The sequence below is a fragment of the Oryx dammah genome, unplaced genomic scaffold (genome assembly GCF_014754425.2).
Source record: "Oryx dammah isolate SB20612 unplaced genomic scaffold, SCBI_Odam_1.1 HiC_scaffold_25, whole genome shotgun sequence".
Classification (NCBI taxonomy): Eukaryota; Metazoa; Chordata; class Mammalia; order Artiodactyla; family Bovidae; genus Oryx; species Oryx dammah.
The window spans coordinates 72,265,037-72,283,722 of NW_024070209.1; the positions used below are offsets into that span (position 1 = coordinate 72,265,037).

At 51.9% G+C, this 18,686-nt stretch overlaps 2 protein-coding genes across 4 annotated transcripts in view; one reads left to right on the forward strand and one right to left on the reverse strand.

Annotated features, from left to right (window-relative positions):
• OTOF (otoferlin) overlaps positions 1 to 18,686 on the forward strand; it is a 90,034-nt gene that overhangs the window by 37,105 nt on the left and 34,243 nt on the right. For 2 of the 3 annotated variants that reach the window (XM_040224453.1, XM_040224455.1), the window contains exons 5-8: positions 604 to 785; positions 14,386 to 14,459; positions 15,933 to 16,059; positions 16,526 to 16,580. In XM_040224453.1, coding sequence (XP_040080387.1) covers positions 604 to 785; positions 14,386 to 14,459; positions 15,933 to 16,059; positions 16,526 to 16,580 — 438 coding nt within the window. Of the gene's footprint in view, positions 1 to 603; positions 786 to 7,551; positions 7,597 to 14,385; positions 14,460 to 15,932; positions 16,060 to 16,525; positions 16,581 to 18,686 lie in introns of all 3 variants that reach the window. The other variant, XM_040224454.1, reaches the window with a different exon arrangement.
• Positions 5,726 to 18,686, reverse strand: part of DRC1 (dynein regulatory complex subunit 1) — an 84,836-nt gene continuing 71,875 nt past the window's right edge. The window contains exon 18 of the mRNA XM_040224460.1: positions 5,726 to 5,796. The gene's annotated coding sequence lies outside the window, so the exon portion shown is untranslated. The remainder of the gene's footprint in view (positions 5,797 to 18,686) is intronic.

Sequence of the window (18,686 nt, forward strand, 5' to 3'; positions counted from 1 at the left end):
GTGACCAGATGGCACCTCCTCTCCAGAGTAGGAGGGTAGGTGTCAGACGGGCAGGAAGAACTGCTGAGACCACGTCTTTGGAGGGTGCCCAGGGTCTGCACTCCTCTGCTGAAGGGTTCATGTCATCACATCCCAACAATCATCAGGAGCGAGGGGACAGCAACTGACTTCAGGCAGACCACCCCTTGTCCCTGCAGGCAACCCTTGTTCTGAGGACAAGGGGGTGACCTGTGCCCTGGGGACACTGGAGGATGCCCTTGATTCTGTGCACAGTGGACTCAGAGAGCCCACCCCCAGCCCGGCCCAACTGTCCAGGTGGGCCCCCCGCCCCCTACCTCGGGCACCGGGGTGGGAAGAGAGCCATGTGCAACAGGATCTGGAGCCAGAGCCCATTCTGTCTACTGAGTCTGTGCTTGTCAGTCTTTTTGAGCCTCTGTTTGCTCATCTGCAAAATGGGAACATAGTGGGAGGACTGTCCCCAGCTTGCCCTCCTTCAGTGAGTTAAGGGTGTGGAAGGACCTTGTAAAATCATGGAGCAGCAGAATCCACGGGATTACGATTGTTCCTGCCATCCCAGCCGCTCAGCACCCCTCTCTCCTCCAGACCAGCCTGTGCGTGGAGGTCCGGTATCAGGCCACAGATGGCACGGTGGGCTCCTGGGATGATGGGGACTTCCTGGGAGAGGAGTCCCTTCACGAGGAAGAGAAGGACAGCCAGGAGACAGATGGGCTGCTACCCGGCTCCCGCCCCAGCTCCCGGCCATCAGGCGAGAAGAGTTTCCGGAGGTAACAGGCTGGGCCCTGTCTCCCCAAGACACAGGGAGTGTGCTGGGGGCCTGGGGCCCCTGGAAGGCCCCTCTAGGCCTGGCTGGGTTTGGAGCACAGAGCCGAGTTTCTGGAGAGTCAATACAAGAGGAGGGAAGGGGTTTCTGCAGCCTCCCCTCACCCCCAACTCCAGAACTCACTGGGGAGGCAGCAGAGTATCTGGAATCAGGCCCAGGGGCCAGGCCTCCCCCTGTGCTGAGGGAAGCAACATTCTGGGAGGGCGGTGTCTAACATGAGTAGAAGAGGCTAGACCTCTGGCCTCCTCAAAGAAGGGGAAAAGTGGACAGGAGGAGGCCCTGATCTCTCTGGCCCAAGACCCAGCAGCGCCAGACTAGCCCCAGGCAGCCTGGCTCGGTGAAGACACAAGGGAAGGGCGGGGGTCCCTTCCAGCCGGGGTGAAGCCAGCAGTCCTGGTCAGGACCTGGCCTCTCTTCAATTGAGAGGATGGCATCCGGCACCCTCGGTATCCAGGAGTCACATCTGCAAAGTCCAGCCACACACAGAGGACAGGATGCTGGGTCCAAATGCACTATGTTTCCAAACAGAGAAGTGCAACTGTACTACTCTTAGGGCCCAGAGAGGCTGGTAAAACACTCTCCTCAGGTCACTGGAAATAGTGTGTGAAACACAGGTAAGTCAGCAGTGCCTCAGAAGGATGGGGATGGGTTTGGAGAGAGGGGTTGTTCCCCTCCCACTGGAAACATCTCCCTCCCATTTCCTTCCACCCTGTCCTTTCCAAGTGAAATTTATTCAGTGCTTGTCCTGAAGAAGACATAGATTCTAAATTAGGGTAATTAAATTTTATATTTTAGTTGTATGAATACATTTTCCTTTTTTGCCCTTGGACCACTCACGCCCACCTGCACACAGACAGACAGACAGACATACACACACACATAAGCTTAAGACCCTGGGAGCCAAGTGAGGAGTAACAGTAATAAGATCAAAGGAACCATGCCTGCAGCAAATGTTACTGGACCTTCGCCTCCAGGCCAGCCATGGGGTGGGCGGTATCACCCAGGTGAGTTTGCAGCCGGCCCTCCTTAGACTTCAGGCTGGGTGGCATGGAGAGGACATATAATCTGGCCTCAGGAGACACAGACCCAAGTCCCAGCTCTGCCATTTACCAGCCTGTGACACTTGGTCCATCACTGCTACCTCTACAAGGGGGCCCAGGACAGTAGGAACCCCTACACTATTGCTGGGAGAGCCGAGGGATTGATGGAGAGTCAGGCTATAACTGGGGTGCCAAGTGCTACCCACATGAGGGCTGGTGACAAACAGGTTGTTGGCTGGACAGTGCAGAGGGTTAGGAATTGGTCTGGAAAGGGTGAAAAGAGGAGAAGGGACCCAGTGGGGAGTGCCGGAGTCCAGCCCCGGTAGGTCCAGGGTGATTCGAAGGGGAGACAGAGTAGGCGAGGAAAAAACTTATATATTTATTAATATAAGATTAGATTAGGAAGAAATAGTGTAGTAGGAAAATTAAGTGGAGAAAAGAGGCTGAATAACTTGGTTTACGTGGAAAGCCAATAAAGTTCCAGACAAGGAGCTTGCACCATCTACGTTAGGCCACTGGCATCCGTTTGAATATCGGAGAGTGCCCCGCCTTGGGCTCTCTCTCTTACGGATCTTAGAAGCCGGGACAAGTAAGTAGACATGGCGAGCCTCCACGCCCCAGATGGGAATTCAGCCTGAAATTAGAGTAAAGAGGAGACACGGGGAAACCAGTCCTTCCAATGACTGGCCCCCCCTCTATTGTCCTTCAAGGCCTTTTATACTTTTGATTGTACATAGAGATCAATGGGTAATACAAAGTTATGCAGCGTTAGCAGCCCAGACTCTTATCAAAACCAGGCTTTTCTCTCTGCATACCTAGTTGTATACACAAGTCTTAGGTGATTTACATCATCTTCCGGCCAAAAGGGCCAACTAACATTTTACAGCCTTTTTTTTTCTGATAAGGGTTTGTCAACCAGAAGACTTATTTGTGTTGTTCTTCCCAAAGTCTGGTGCCACTCTCAGAAAGCACTAAATAAAGTTACATTCCTATATAGCAAAGATACAGCAATTTATAACAAGTAAAAGGAGTACAGTGATTATAACAAAAGAAAAGTAATTAACTCAAAAGTCTAGTGTTGCTAACATCAAAACTATTATATATCCTTTTCCATATCCCGTTTACATTGATTAACATCCTCCCAGGTGCCTAAAAGATAAAGAATATGGAGGCCTGGCAGCAATCATTGAGTCAACAGTGAAATCCTGTCACCAATATGATTTTTGGCTCTTTAGAAAAGGCTCTGTATCTTTAAGATGTTTTTAAGCTTTGCGCCTCTCGTGATTGGGGGGTTGTAAGCAATTCACAAGCTGTAAGAGGTCCGGGGGAACCTGTTAGGCAAGCTAGAGAGCTATCAGAGGGATTTAACTGAAACATCCCTTTCAAATGCAGAAGACTAAAGCCCTGATTTGACTTTTTCCAGAGAATATCAGAAGAGTGGAAAAGCAGGCAGATTCTTATTTTGGGGGGTACATGCTCAGGAAATACCAGGGGAAAAACCTGAGGTCTGATTAGCCTTGCCATCAGAGCTCTGCCACATGACCTTGTCACAGGTGGAATTCCTCACGCTGGCTCCTGGCAGGGGAGCAAGCATGGGGACAAGGACACCAAGGGTGCCATCAGGTCCCCATCTTCTGTTCCCTTAGAGCAAAGAGCTTGTCTGAGACTAACAGTGGGCTTTAAGAAAACTCTAAGAAAGGGCTTTCTGGGGACAGACTGGATGCCTCTCAAGGGCCATCAACATCAGGGAAAGGAACGCTGGCTCTGAGTCAGGGGAGCTGAGCCCCAGTGAGTCATGTCCTGCTGCCACTAACTGACTGAGTGACTTTGGGAAAATCACTAGCCTTCTGGGTCAATAACAGCAGTGGGTTGAGCATCCTGGCTCCCCGCCCCCAGCTCTGACATCCAGCGGGAGGCAGAGGTTCTCTGGGTCCTGTGGGGAGCACACATGGGGAGCCATCCTCCAGAGTTCTGGGCAGCCAAGACAGAAGCAGGGTTGCTGCAGCTCAGGCAATGTTGAACGAGACCCTCTCTCCACCCATGAGTAGGCCAGGGTGCTGCTGGAAGGAGCAGTGAGACGATGCAGGCAAGCCTGCAGGGCTTCGGTCCTGGACCTGCAGATGGTCCTGGACCCCAGGAATTCGGAGACAGAGAGGGTGTTCCATCCTTCCTCACACCATGGCCTGGCTTTCCCACCTCTCCTGACCCTCACACAGCCTCTCCCATGGCAGCGGCAGGAAGCAGGAGTGAGAGGAGGGGTTTCTCTGGGGACTGGGAATGGGAAGAGGTTGACGACTGCAGACACAGCTCCTGGTCTTCCCAGGGTCACCGGCCTGCGCTGGAGGGGCTGGCTGAGTGTGAGCACGGATTTCCGGCCGCATGGGGGCCGCCAGCACAGACCCTGAGAACGCCCCGGGGTGGTGTCGCTGCGACGCGTTCTCCGGCCAGGTCTGGCCATGCAGCCGGCAGACCGGGGTGGGTATAGAGAACCTGGGCTTTGCTGCAGTTTCCGGTAGCCGCCTACAGGGGCCACTGGGGCCTCGGTCAAGAAGTGTGGGGTTCTGAGGAGAACCTGAATTTGGTCCCGAAACCCTCAGTGTGTCTCACCCTCCTCACGTAGGTGCCAGCCAGCCAGGCCTGTCAGCTGTGGGGTCTGGGAGGAAGTCACTGGCTTCGGGGCCAGAGAGCCATTCTGAGAGAATGTGGCCAACAAAGGGACGGGGAAAAGGAAAGGGAGCGTGTGTCTCAGCTCTGACGCCAAGCCCGCCCTCACCTGCACCGGCCCTCCAGCCCTCAGCCCCTCCTGGGAAGGCCCATCCCCTTGTAGTCAAGGTGCCCAAACTACAGGGAGCCTCTCTGTTGTTTTCCCAACGACTCATTGATGCAGCGGTGTCTTGCCTGGTCGTCTGGACCCACAAGGGTCTGGTTGGGAATCCACTCCTCCCTGTTGTTTGCTGGGTGGGGTGCAGGCTGGAGAGGCCGGGGTGGGGGTATGTGGAGTGTATGGCAGGAAACAGCCTCAAGCTCAGGACTAGTGGCAAGAGATATCCATTCCTTGAAGGGCAGAGGCGATGATGTGGGGGTCTCCTTCAAGGGCCTGGCTCCCCCTGCTGGGCTCCTGCCGTCTCACCCTCCCTCCTGGAAGGGACCTCTGCAGATACTCCTCTACACTGCCAAGGCCGTAGGGATCTTCCTGGAAGTTCCTCCCATTAGACCTCAGGGAAGCAGCTGGCAGCTCTGCCCCCCAGCCCCCAACCTACCACCACCCGCACCCCTTGCCTCCCATCAACCCTCTCCTCCTACAGTCCATCAACCCCAGGTCCTGGCCTGTCACATGCCTTCTGAGTCACTCTGTCTGCTTGTCTAGTCCCTGTTGGCTGACAGTGCTGGCCCGTGGCCAGTGCTCAGCCAGGGTCCCCTTCCTTCCTCCTCCCTTCCCACAGTCTCCATGACACCCCACCACAACTTGTTCTACTCCGAGCAGCATCTGATTTTTTGGCCCAAGATCCTTCTCAGATATTGTCACCCCATCCCACTCCAAGGGCCCTACCAACAAATCTGCCCACAGCCAGAGCTTCACCACCGCCTGGGCCCCAGGCTGGGATCTCACCCACTCACAGGGCTCCCTCGCCTCCCTACCCTCACCTCCCTTGCCATCAGTACTGCAGAGAGGGAATGAATTACTAACTCCAGGGGCACTTTGTTCTCAGAAGCAAAAAGTCGGGGTTCTGGGCCCCTGTATGTCAGTGTACACTGCCCTGGGGTCTGAGGAGAGAGGAGGCTTCAGCCCTGAACACACACACGTGCACACACACTCAAGTGCCTGAGTGTTTTCACACGCTTCCCTGCATGTACGTTCTATCTCTGGGTGACACGGAGGTGCTGCACACGCCACTGGGTTCTGGTAAGGATTCCCTGCTGGAAAGGACAAAGAAGGGAACCCAGCTTTCATCTCGAAGCTGCAGAGGCGTATTCCAAGACTCCTCATTTTGTCCACCTGCCTGGCCCTACGGCCCTCCTCCTGCCCAGTGCCCTTCCTGGTGTCCCTGGAGATGTAGGGGTGCCTCTGCTGGGTCTCATCCTAGGGGAGGGGAGGGAGGGGGTCACTTTTCTTGTTCTCCTTCTGGGTCATTCTTCTACTCCACTGGAGACCCATGGAGACCTCCCTCCTATGTCTGGGGCCAGGGGGCAGCAGGCATGTGTGCATGGCTGAGGGCTCTGACAGAGACGCACACGAGGCATGTACCCCAGGGTGTGCACAGATGTGTGTGTTGGGGGGAGGTCAGCACACTCAGCCTCACCCCCAGAGTGCAGGGTTCCCAAGACCCCTCACCTCACCTCCCTCCACCAGGCTGAGCTCCAGAGCTGCAGCCGCTCCCAAGCAGCCCAGAGGAGCTAGGGTCAAGGCCAAGGTGAGATCTGTGGTGAAGCCGTGCTCAGGAGACTCCTCCCAAGCTCAGCCACTTCACCTGAGGTGGGGGTCCTCTTCAGCCCAGAGGCTGCCGTTTTGATTCCCTACCCCCTCCCCACGGTTGCTTCTGTGCAGACAGCGCTGGGGGTGGGAGCCTGAGGAAGAGGTGAGTGAAACTAAGACAGAGAGAGAGAAAGAGCTTGTGTGTGTGTGTGTGTGTGTGTGTGTGTGTGTGTGTGTGTTGACTGAAGAACAAAACTTACCTGGCCACACTGGAACATTAAAAACACAGTGTGGACTCTAGGAGGAAAGTCAGGCCTGTGCGGGGATTCAGGGAGGAGTCCCCTAGCAACAAGGATGACCATGAGGTCAAACCTGTCATCCCCACCCTTGTGGGCTGAGTGATTGAGGGCAGGCCACGCAGGGCTGTACAGTTACTAATATTAATGCTAGCAGCAGTCACTAAAGTGGTTGTAGTAAAATCAGGAGAGGATTATTTCCCACAAAAAGAGGGGCTTTTCCCTTCTCCATTTCTACACTGAGAGTGTAGACTTATGCAGGCCCCTGGGCCCCTTTGCCAGCCCTGGGGCCTGGAGTGTGTGAGGAGGGGTGGGGCGGGAATGTGCCAGCATCAGGGAAGCAGTGAGAGAACATTCCAGAAGGGCTTTCTGGAAGTCTCCCTGAGGAGGAGGAGCCCTGCTCTGAACCCTAGAGCCACAGCTGGCTTATTGCTGCAGACCCAGAATGTCCTGGGCCCCCCTTTCTTCTCTGAGTTCCTCAGAGCCTAGGAGCCCTTTACTCCATTGGAGGGGATCAAGCCTGAGGAAGAGAGCCTGGTGGCCTGGGCCTGGGGCACGGCCTGGCTCATCTAACCTTGTGCTCCCTGTGTCACCTGCTACCCGCATCCTGAATTCACCAGGTCCTGACCTGGGGCGGGGGGAGATCCAGGGACCCTGAAGCCTCCTCTCTCACCGAGGCTCCAGGTTCTCCTGGGTTTGGAGGCCCACTCTTGAGAGCTCCTCTCTCAGAATCAGGATTATAGCCCCCCACCCCCAAGGTAGAGCCCAGAGACCTGGGACCCCTGCCCAGCAGGCTCAGGCTTGCTGACATGAGACGCTATGGGATGCAGAGTCTCTGGGACAAGGAGGCCCCCTGGGACCATGGGGGTCAGCAGGGTCAGGGACTAAGTCTGCAAGTGACTCTGGTTCACACCCTCTCACACACGTCCCCTTGTCTCCTCATTTCTTCCTCCTACTCAGCAAAGGCAGAGAGAAGACCAAGGGAGACAGAGATGGCGAGCACAAGTAGGTGTCCCAGGCCAGGGTGGAGCCCGTGGGGCTCATCAGAGGGAAGGGTCCCCAGCACAGGGTTCAGGTGGCGGGGGGCCCAGATCCGAGTGGAGACAGCACTGGGCGAAGGCAGGGCGAGGAAGGTCTCTCCATCTGGCCACGGGGGCAGGAACATGGAGGTGTCAGGGTGGGGGCGGGCCTTCTGGTTTCCACTCCCTCTTCCCTCCTTTCAGTGTCTCGATTCCTCCTCCACCTCCCTGCTCAGTCCCCCATCCCTGTGGGCAGGCTTTCCTGTGAGGGAGGGAGTAAAGACAGCCCATGAAGCCAAAAGCCGCCTCCTCCTGGTACCAAAGCAGGGCCGGGCAGATGGACATGTGGCACTGGAGGCCCAAGGAGGACAAATTCTGGGTGCTGAGTGGCCACAGGGGCGGCTGGAACATGAAGCCCAGAAAGCTAAGGAGGGACGACCCCTCTCCGGTGGTCTTCACTGTCTCCATTCCCCAGAGGGAAAGAGGAGGTGCCTCCAGATGGGGAGGAGCCACCACAAGGTATTGGGAAGTCTCAAGGCCTGATGGCGGGGAGAGTGACAAGTGGGTCCCCCAGGCTCCCCCAGAGCTCACATCACCTCAAGGACCTTCTAGTATCACAGGGAATTCACAAGGGGAGTGGCAGTCAGGGTTGAGCACACTGGAGGGGGGCCTCTGCTCCAACACCCATTCTTGCAGATGACAGATCTGAGCAGAGGAGCAGAGCTGAGACTAAATAAAACCCAGGGCACTTAACTCCTGACCCAGAGTTTACAGTAGGCCCAGGAAGTTTAGAGCCCTTGATTACACTCTCAGTTCTCCAAACACACCAACAAAAGCCAAAAAACCAGGAGTGTGGTCTTTATTTTCCAGATAGGGAAACTGAGCCCCAGAGATGTTAAGAGATTTGCTCAGAAAAGTGGTCCAAAATAAGTTAAAAATCAATTGACCTGAGGTTAGCATGATGACAAGGCAGCAGCACTGAGAGGGGAAACAGGCCCAGAGACCTAAAGGGTCAGAGAGTTTGCCAGGTTACAAACAAGGGAAGAAGCTGCAGGCTGAGCATCCATTAGGCTTGGAGAGGGAGCCAGGAAATCAGATCTTGGGGGCTGTGGGAGATGATTGCAGATGTTGAACTCAGGGTCCCACCTAGGGAGAGGGCTCAGGGTCAGGTTTCTACATGGACTGCTAAGTCACTTCAGTCGGGTCCGACTCTGTGCGACCCTATAGACGGCAGCCCACCAGGCTCCCCCGTCCCTGGGATTCTCCAGGCAAGAACACTGGAGTAGGTTGCATTTCCTTCTCCAATGCATCAAATCGAAAGGTGAAAGTGAAGTCACTCAGTCATGTCCGACTTAGTGACCCCATGGACTGCAGCCTACCAGACTCCTCCATCCATGGGATTTTCCAGACAAGAGTAGTGGAGTGGGGTGCCATTGCCTTCACAATCGGACATAAAAGGTTTGTATGAGACACAAACAAGCTGCCAGTCCCCTAGCCTCTCTGTCTGAGATCAGCGATGCTCTAAGATCCTTCTTGATTTCCAGCTCTGCAGTCTGTCCTGGGCTGGACCCCAAGGGATTCAGACTGACCTGACCCCTTTGGCCACAACTGGACGAAGGGGTGCCTCAGTGAGAGCATGTAGTAGGCCCACAGTAAATGCTGGTTCTCTAGCACGACCTCATCCTAATGTTCTGCCATTTCTAATTCACATAACTGGCATTTATTATTCTTATCTTAATGTGTAGAGCCTTAGGGATTTCCAAAAAGAGATTAAATAAGTCAACATTCTTTAGCTTGAAGAAGAAAAGCTGTGGGAACTGTTTTAAATCTCTGAAAGGTTATTGTGTGGCAAGACTTGTTAGTTTCTGTCTCTACTGAGGAGAAATAAAAGGAAATCTCAATTTCCACAAATCCTGTGTCTCTTAGGTAAAGTTAGTCACTCAGTCGTGTCCAACTCTTTGTGATCCTATGGACTTAGCCCGTCAGGCTCCTCTCTGTCCAGGGGATCCTCCAGGCAAGAATTACTGGAGTGGGTTACCATTCCCTTCTCCGGGGGATCTTCCTGACCCAGGAATCAAACCTGGGTCTCTCCTGCATTGCAGACAGACTCTTTACCTTCTGAGCCACCAGGGAAGCCATCTCTTAGGTAGGAATTTGTTTCTCCCAGTTACCTGAGGCTTGAGCTAATGAGCTCAGCTCTGAGAGTTGGTGATGGACAGGGAGGCCTGGCAAGCTGCAGTCCATGGGGTCGCAAAGAGTCAGACATGACTGAGTAACTGAACTGAGCTGAACTGAGCTAATGAGCCCTGACAGTTCTCACTGCAGGTGGGTGGAGGGCAGAAGCCCTGGAGAAGCCACGGCCTACAGCTGGTTCAATTCCAGTCCCACTCCTCTAAGTCACAACCTCCAGGATAACACAGACACCTGACTGAATGGGACTCAGCTCACACAGTCTAGTTTGGCGAATGTCTCCAAGTCATCACTGAAGAGTTCTAGTCTCTCCCCAAGGAGGTTTACCCAACCACAAAGACATTCTTCTAGTTCTGAGCCATGGAACAAGCAAAGAAATCATTAGGCCCATAAATGAAAAAAAGAGTTTAAAATGAGTGAACTAACTTTAAAGACTTCTCTCTAGAGAGAACTAGCAGTCTAAATTGTGGGTGCGTATCATTATGACTGCCATGAATCCAGTGATGGGAAAGCTCAGATGTGACCACAAACCCTCAGAGGGTCCTGAGAAGCCCGCCTCCCTGGCTTCCTGCTTTTCCTTCCAGCTATGAATAAGGAGCCACTTGGTTGCAAAGTGATTTTACACCAAGTTGATTATTGGCTTGTTGTATTTGTCTGTTTCTGACCATACTATATCTTTAGCAATTGGAGAACCTTCTAGACAAAATGAAGAATTTAGAACAAACAAACATCAGTAGATCAGTAACCTAACCAACAATTTACCTTGTTTGAAATCCAAATCTTTAATACAAAGTGGGTAATCTTTAAAATTCCCTGATTAAGTTAACATTTATTTTAAAAATAACCTTTACCCTTTGCCAAGAGAAACAGGCATGCTATTTTCTGGGAATTGATAAGCAGAAAAAGCTTTTTCTTAAAAAATTTACTTTGTTGGCCGTGCTGGGTCTGCATTGCTGTGAGGACTTTTCTCTAGCTGTGGCGAGTGGGGGCTACTCTCTGGTTGTGGTGCATGGGCTTCTCATTGCAGGGGCTTCTCTAGTTGCAGAGCACAGGCCCCAGGGCACACAGGTATCAGCAGTTTCAGCACACAGGCTCAGTAGTTTCAGCTCCCGGGCTCTAGAGCACAGGCTCAATAGTTGAGGCACAGCAACTTAGTTGCTCTGCAGCACGTGGGATCTTCCTGGAACCAGGGATCGAACCCATGTATCCTGTATTGGCAAACGGACTCCTTACCACTGGGCCATCAGAGAAGCCCAAAAGCTTTTTCTATAGTGAATTATGATGTGTCATCAATCAGAAGATTACAAAGGGCAGTGATAGCTAATGACATCATGCTCTACTACCCACAGTTCACAGGAATGAAAAGCAGGTCTAAGAGAAACAAATAGGTCCAGAGCCTACAGTAAGAATCTGGGAATTACACTTAATCCTACGCATTATGCATTTTTTAAAGGATATCTCCATTTTGAGATACTCCCAGACACACAGGAGTCCCATCAATGAGCTTATCCACTTAAGATAGTTAAAATTATGCAAAGTCTAGGGAGAGGAGTTTCTTCTTTGAATTGCTTCGGGGTCTAGTAGACAATAGTCAGGCTTCCCTGGTGGCTCAGATGGTTAAGAATCTGCCTGCAATGCAGGAGATCCCAGTTCGATCCCTAGGTTAGGAAGATCGCCTGGAGAAGGAAATGGCAACCCACTCCAGTATTCTTGCCTGGAGAATCCCAAGAACAGAAGAGCCTGGAGGGCCCCAATCCATAGGGTCGCAAACAGTCAGGCACGACTGAGCAATTAACACTTTCACTTTCGGGTAGACAGTGGTTGAATAAGTATAGATTTTTTTTTTTAAGTCTCAATGTTTGTTTCCAAATATGTTTGTTTTAAGGAATAAAGTGACTTTCAAATTCAACGGCCATAACTGCCTAAGGGAAGCCTCAGGCCCTTTTCCACTTGGGTGGGTCCTTGGGATCAGCATCAGAAATCCACAATTCCCTGCCACCCAAACTTCCTCAGGGCCTCAGGCAGCAGGGGTAGATCCCGCCCATCCCAGGATGCAGAGTAGCTGGCTTCTCCAGGCAGGGCCTACTCTGACCTGACACCTGGCTTTGACCTACCATCTCAGAGCACTTTCCTGAGGGACATCAAGGCGGGGGTGGGGGTCAGGGCATGGGGACTGTGTGGCTAGAGCAGACTGTGTGTGATGGCAGCATGTAGGTCACACATGGACTGGGGCTGGAGACTCTAAGGATGCCACAGCCAAGAAGTGATTGTACATGGTCAGCACAGGGCCCTCCAGGACACTCCTCAGTTATCCAGGAGAGCAGCAAGGCTGGGAGGAAAGGAAACCCAAACACTGAGACAGAAATCAGAGACAGGGCCCCACTAGGCTCACTTCCTGTTGCAGAGTCAGAGTACAGCTGGCACCCCTGCCCTGAAGGCCACCAAGCAGGGAGAAATCTCACAGGATGGTGCATTGTAAGCCAGGCAAGACGGTTCCTTTCTCACCATCCTATGACTGTTTTTAACAGGCTCATTGATCTGTTCAGTGTTAGGTCACCGGTGATTTAATATTTATAGCCTTCTCTCCCCAAAATATATTGATGCTTAGATTATTTTTCCATGAGTCCCCTCTCTGTAAACATGGTCCCTGGGACTCTTCAAGATGACATCTTTCCTCATCAGCAGGATGTGCTTGCTGGTTCTTGGAGACTTTCTACCACCATTCCCAATGGTCAGGATGTGGGATTCACACCCCCAGAGAAGTGCAACCCTACAGCATCAAGGATGCAGTTGGAAGTACTGCCACCCTGGGAAATGGGAGCTTCCATCCCAACTCTCTGATCCTCAGGGTTTTTGTGGTTTGAAAGAGGAGAAGCATATGGCCCTCCCAGGTCACATGGGACTGCAGTCACTCCCAGGACTGCCATGAAGATGAAATCAGCAAACATCTGGAAAAGTCTTTGGCCCAGATTAGTTGCTCAAGGAAAGTTATAGTGTCTCTTACTGGGGAGAAACTTTTAAAGATAATTCCAAAGGCTTCGGTTTTCTTTTTTTAGAGTGACTTCTTTCCCTCTCCTCCTGTTGATATGCCCCAGATAACATGATGCTGTAAAATACAAAGAGATCAATGTTACCCCAACCTTCCTTCATCTGCCTCATGCCTTTTTAGGAAACCATGAAGATACCAGTGTTTCCTAAACTGTGAACTGATGCCATATGAAGAAGTGGTTCTTAGTTGCTCTCCTAACACACTCCTCCATGTCTGGCTGAGCATATAAAGAGTCAAGAAAAGGCCTGTAGCTAGATTAGGGCCAAGTTTGGAGGATGAGATTGGCTCCCCAACCCTAAGTAGAGGGTCTTGAAGTCTCTAGGCCATCTCTACAAGGACAGAAGGTTTTCCAGAATCTCACATGACCCAACATAAAGAACAGGAGTTCTTGGGGAACCATAGCCAAACCTCCACTGGGAGATGCCTGACCCAAAGATGGGTGGGCTCTGCTATCGGTGAGCTCAGGGCTAGAGTCTGCACCCTGCCCCACCTAGGGATGGGGCCCAGGTTGACAGGGGCAGAGCCAGGAGGAGGGAGAATGGGAAGTGCAGGGAGTCGGGTGTCCAGCTCATGCAATATTGACAGGGTAATGGGATACTGCACTTTACCCCCTGCTGGCCCTACTCCTGGTCTCTCCTGGAGTCAGGATCGCAAGCTCGGCTGCAGGGACATCACTGGAGAGACAGTAAGGACCCCCCGCCCCCTTTCCTCTGCTCTCCTGACTGCAAGGCCCTTCACCTGGGGTCACAAGTCCAGACCAACAGAGGAAGAGGTAGGAACTATGGAGCCTGCCTTACATTCCTGGAGGTTGGCAGAAGGTGGCAGGGAGCAGGGTCGCGGGGCGGCGGGGGAGGGGGGGGGGGGGGTGCCTGGAGTGAGAAAGGACAGGCAAAAAGGGTAAAAGCAGGACCAAAGATGGGGACAGGAAAGGGCCCATCTCCTTTTCACTGGGGACCAAGGAGAATCCAAGGATACAAAGGCAGGCTTTGAGTACCAGGGCTGTCTGAGAACTAAGCAGCTAGTTTCAACCACACCTCCTACCTGCCCATCAGCTCTGCCCCTCTGAGTCCTGTTTCTGCCCTTCTGTTCTGATGTTTGACTCTCGTTGTCTGACTTTCTTTCCATCCAGCCAAAGCACGGCGCACACGGTGGCAGAGGATGAGCCTTGCCTACTGGTGGAGCTCAGAGCTCTAAGACTGAACTGAGGGGGCTGGGATTAGGACCCTGACGGGCTTCAGCTGAAACAGTTTTTTTCCACCCGAAGGCCACCTTCTTGTGGTCGCCGTCCCCAACCTGCTCCTTGTGGTGTGAAGGCATGGGGAAGGAGGATATGAGGGAGGTTCCTCTGCCCTAGTTCTCCTTCAGGGCTCCCAGTTTGGGAAATTTGGCCCCCAGGATATCTCGGGACCAGTAGGTAAGGGGCTGGGGCTTGGATTTTCCTTTCCCTTACGAGTTCTCGGGTTTTGCTCTTCTGTCGTCTGTGTCTTCCTCCTGACATCCATCTCCCTCCACCTCATTCTGGCTGCCCCCTCACAGAGCCGGGAGGAGCGTGTTCTCCGCCATGAAGCTCGGCAAGAATCGGCCTCACAAGGAGGAACCCCAAAGACAAGGTACGGATGCGTGCCCCCGACCAAGGTCTAGTTCACCCCTCTTGGCACCTGCGGGGGACGAAACCCCTCCTCTCCGGGGGCAGCGTCTCATTGGGCTCTCCTGCTATTGGCCAGAGGAGACACCTGGGAGGGGCCTGGCCTCCCATTGGCTGTCAGAGAAACCCCGTCCTAAGAGTGGTCCTCCAGAAGGGGGCGCTCCGAGGGCTGGAGGTGGGTACCACATTTCCTCTGATCTAAAACAGCAGCCGCAGAGACCTCTGTCTAGTGGGCTCCTACCCTCTTGGCTTCCATTCTTCGCACAGAAGCCTAGGGATTTTTAGTCAGAGGAGGGAATTTAAAAAAAGGAAGAAAATAATTTGGCCAATTCTCTTTTTCTTTGGGAAAATCAGAGTCCTGAGAATGCCTGCTCCATGGCAGGACTCTCTGCCCAACATTTACCCAGTTCCCTCTCAGGGGGCTGCAGGGACCACCTTGGGGGAGAGAAGCAGGGTGGGTCTGGAAGATTGGAGTGGCCTGTGGCACTGGTGAGGGGACACGACACCTGTTTAAGGGAAGAAATGGAAGTACAGTGGAGCTGTGTGTAGCTTTCTAAGCCAGGTCTGTGGATCACACATCCACCATCCTCAGGGCTCCTGGCTTCTCTCCCAGCATCCCCCGTGTGGCCCACTGGTCCCAGAATCTCTCTCCTTATCTTTTGTTCCGATCTATATTCCAGCTGTGCCTTTCTCCTTCCTAGATTGGAGAGGGTAGAGCTGCTGGCTGAGACTCAAACCCATCATCCTTGGGTAGCTTCTCAGAATCATTCCTTCATCTCATTGGATTAATACATATCAGTACAGGGTTAGGTTCTGAAGTCCTTCAGCTATTTTACAAAGATAAGTTCCTTCCTGAATCTCAATTTCTTTATCTGTTGATGTGAGAATAGTACCTATATTGGCAAGATATGACTATGAAGATTATGAGGGCTAGAGATATGTGTATAAAGTGCCTAGCATTGTGCCTGACATGTAGTAGCCACTCAGTAAATGGTAGCCATTGATAGAAGATACATAAGTATGGGTTCTTTATTCCTAACCTTCTTCCACAAAGGATATTCAGTACTTGCATAAGTGAATTGTTCTGGTGGTTTAGTCACTAGTCATGTCTGACTCTTGCAACCCCATGGATTGTAGCCTTCCAGGCTCCTCCGTCTATGGGATTTCCCAGGCAAGAATACTGGAGTGGGTTGCCATTTCCTTCTCCAGGGATGAGTTATATTCAATTAAAATTAAAAGGCAAGGCCAGATACAATATCTGTTAAAGATCAAAATTAGGTCAGAAGCACTGCAGATATGCAGACTATAACATTTTAAGTAAATGCCACCAAGTAAACCTGGAAATTGACAATTAGCTTCCTGGATGCCAAAGCAAAAGAGGAAATACCATCACTAGCCCACCAACCAGTCCACCTAACTAGTCCTCCCTCTTCCCTAGATGAACCAGCTGTGCTGGAGATGGAGGACCTTGACCACCTGGCCATTCGGCTGGGGGATGGGCTGGACCCTGACTCCGTGTCGCTAGCATCTGTCACAGCCCTCACCACCAACGTCTCCAACAAGCGGTAAGTGGGCAGGAACCTCACAGCCCTGGTTGGCTTCACCAGGTCAGGCAGGCCTAGCTTGCTGCGTGTGGAATTGAGGTGGAGAAGAATGAGAGCCCATGGACAGCTCCTTCTTAACTTTGCCCCTTTCTTCTTTTCCTGGACATCCCCCTCACCTCCCTCCCTGCAAAGGCAGGGGGCTGTTCCGAGATCACTGAATACCTCTGGGCAGCGGGAAATCACAGGGCTGCCCAACACGTGAATCTGTTGACCTAATGACCTGCCTCCTTTTACTTCCGCATTGGTTAGTTCTCTCTGTTACAGCCTCTGAGAACCACTCATCCCCTTTCTGTTTGGCAGTCCTGGAGTGTTTGACAAGCATGACTCTGTCCTTCCGCCCTTCTCCAAGGTCTAACCACTGCCAGTGCCCCCCTCCCCTGCAAGCAGTTCCCTTACACCCAGCCTGACAGTACATTCTCCTTCTCAGGTCTAAGCCAGACATCAAGATGGAGCCAAGTGCCGGGCGGCCCATGGACTACCAGGTACGCAGGGGCAGCAAGAGTTCTCATGTCTTTCTGACTCTCTCGCAGGTGGTTCTTGCCAGATGAGTGTTTTAGACTCTGTGGAGGCATGGATATGGGGGGGTCATAGAGGACCACAAGCTGAATATAAATTACCAAGTTAAGCTTGTTCCTGGGAAGCACTGATTGTTGTTGTTGTTCAGTCGCTAAGTTGTGTCGGAGCAACCCTACGAACTGCAGCACACCAGAATTCCCTGTCCTTCACTGTCTCCTGGAGTTTGCTCAGACTCATGTCCACTGAGTCGATATGCTATCTAACCAAATCATCCTCTGTACCCCTCTTCTCCTGTTGCCTTTGATCTTTCCCAGCATCAGGGTCTTTTCCAATGAGTCCGCTCTTCACATCAGGTGGCCAAAGTATTAGAGCTTCAGCTTCAGCATCAGCCCTTCCAATGAATATTCAAGGTTGATTTCCTTTAGGATTTACTGGCTTGATCTCCTTGCTGTTCAAGCACTATTGTCATAGTGTCATAAGTAGAGAGATAGAGACCCAAAAAGGACACAGTGTCATAAGTAGAAGGATACAGACCCAAAAAGTAGGGTGTGAACTCTGCTTATGCTGGTCAAAGCTCTCTTAGGATTTTGTAATGGACTTTATAAAGTGAGAGGAACTTAGAAAAAACATAGACAGACCAAATAACTTCACAAAAACATTTAAAAAGAGGGCCTCTAAAGAAATATAGATTATTTGGTATGATTTTTTTCTAAATTATTGCTTTGTATTAATACCAGAAATAATGTCAATCCTGACTATCTATAGATGCTGAGAATGGTGGGGTGGTTCTTTTTACATCTCCTTATTTTCTGAAATTAACACTTAATTTTTTTTATTTGTATGTTTCTAAAACTGGAGACCAAATGGCTGAGATCTGGAGAGATTTGCAGCTGTGAGATTGCTAATGTGGCCACCAGTGCAAGTGGGATGGAGCGTGGCTGGGAGCTACAGGGAGAGTGCCACATGGGCAGAGGGCCCCAGTGCCACCCTCCCAGCTCCAGGCCTCATCTGCAGCTTTGCAGGGCCAGACTCTCAATTTTGTCTCTTCTCCCAGAGCTGATTGGAGCCTGAGAGACTGAGTTACACTCACATAACTCACAAAAGGCTAATGTAAAAACCGGAATCACCTAGTACTTATTTATACACTACAAACGAGAAGGGTCCAAGGACCATGCATTCCTCTGGACCCTCCCTTAGGGGCTAACAAGGCCCAGCTGCTGTGAAAGGCTGCTGGGCATTCCTAGAATTGAGTGAGAATGCTGGCTGGTCAAGGGAGTTGGAGCCTTCAGCAGACCCTCCCTGAAAGCCTTTGCACTTCCTGCCTAGGTCCAGTGCCAGGCCCCAGAATCAGAATACCTCTTCCTGTGTCAGGGTTTGATCTTTGACTTCCCAGGCCTCATGCACCTTCTTTAAGGGCAGCTGACCTCGCCTCACCCAGGAGAGGATATCTAGAACGAGACACCACCTTTCTCTGTAGCAGGTACATCTGGTCATATATCCTCAAGGACACACCTTGTCTCCCTGAATCCTTGTTTGGGTTTGCTTTCATCCAGTTGGTAACCATCTTCCCAGGGCCTTGGAGATTCACCCTGGGCCATGTCAAGCAGACCTGCCACTGTAGTTTCAGACAGCATCACACCACTGAGCTCCTAGGACATTTGGGAAAGTCACCTCCTCACCTCTCTGCCAAAACCCAGGCACAGAACATTCTAACACTCCTGAGGGCTTTTCCAGGACACTGGGCTCAGGACTATGCTCCGAGCTGAGAAGAGAAAAAATTCCAAAGAACAAAGACCCTCATAGTCAGATACCATTCCCTCCACAGTGTCTCCAGTCTGCCACATAAGGGCACATAGAAAATGGTGCCATTGTTATTGGTGTGACTTTAACTGTTTAAGTTAATAAAATCTTAACAACCACCCAAACATCGGTATTACTGTATTTCATAGGTGAGAAACTGAGGCCCAGGGTAGATAAGGAGCTTGCCCCAGGTTACGCAGTTATTCAAAGCTAGAAACAAGGGTCAGTCCTGCGGGTGTCCTAGCCCATCGTCAGAACAAATAATTGAGGAC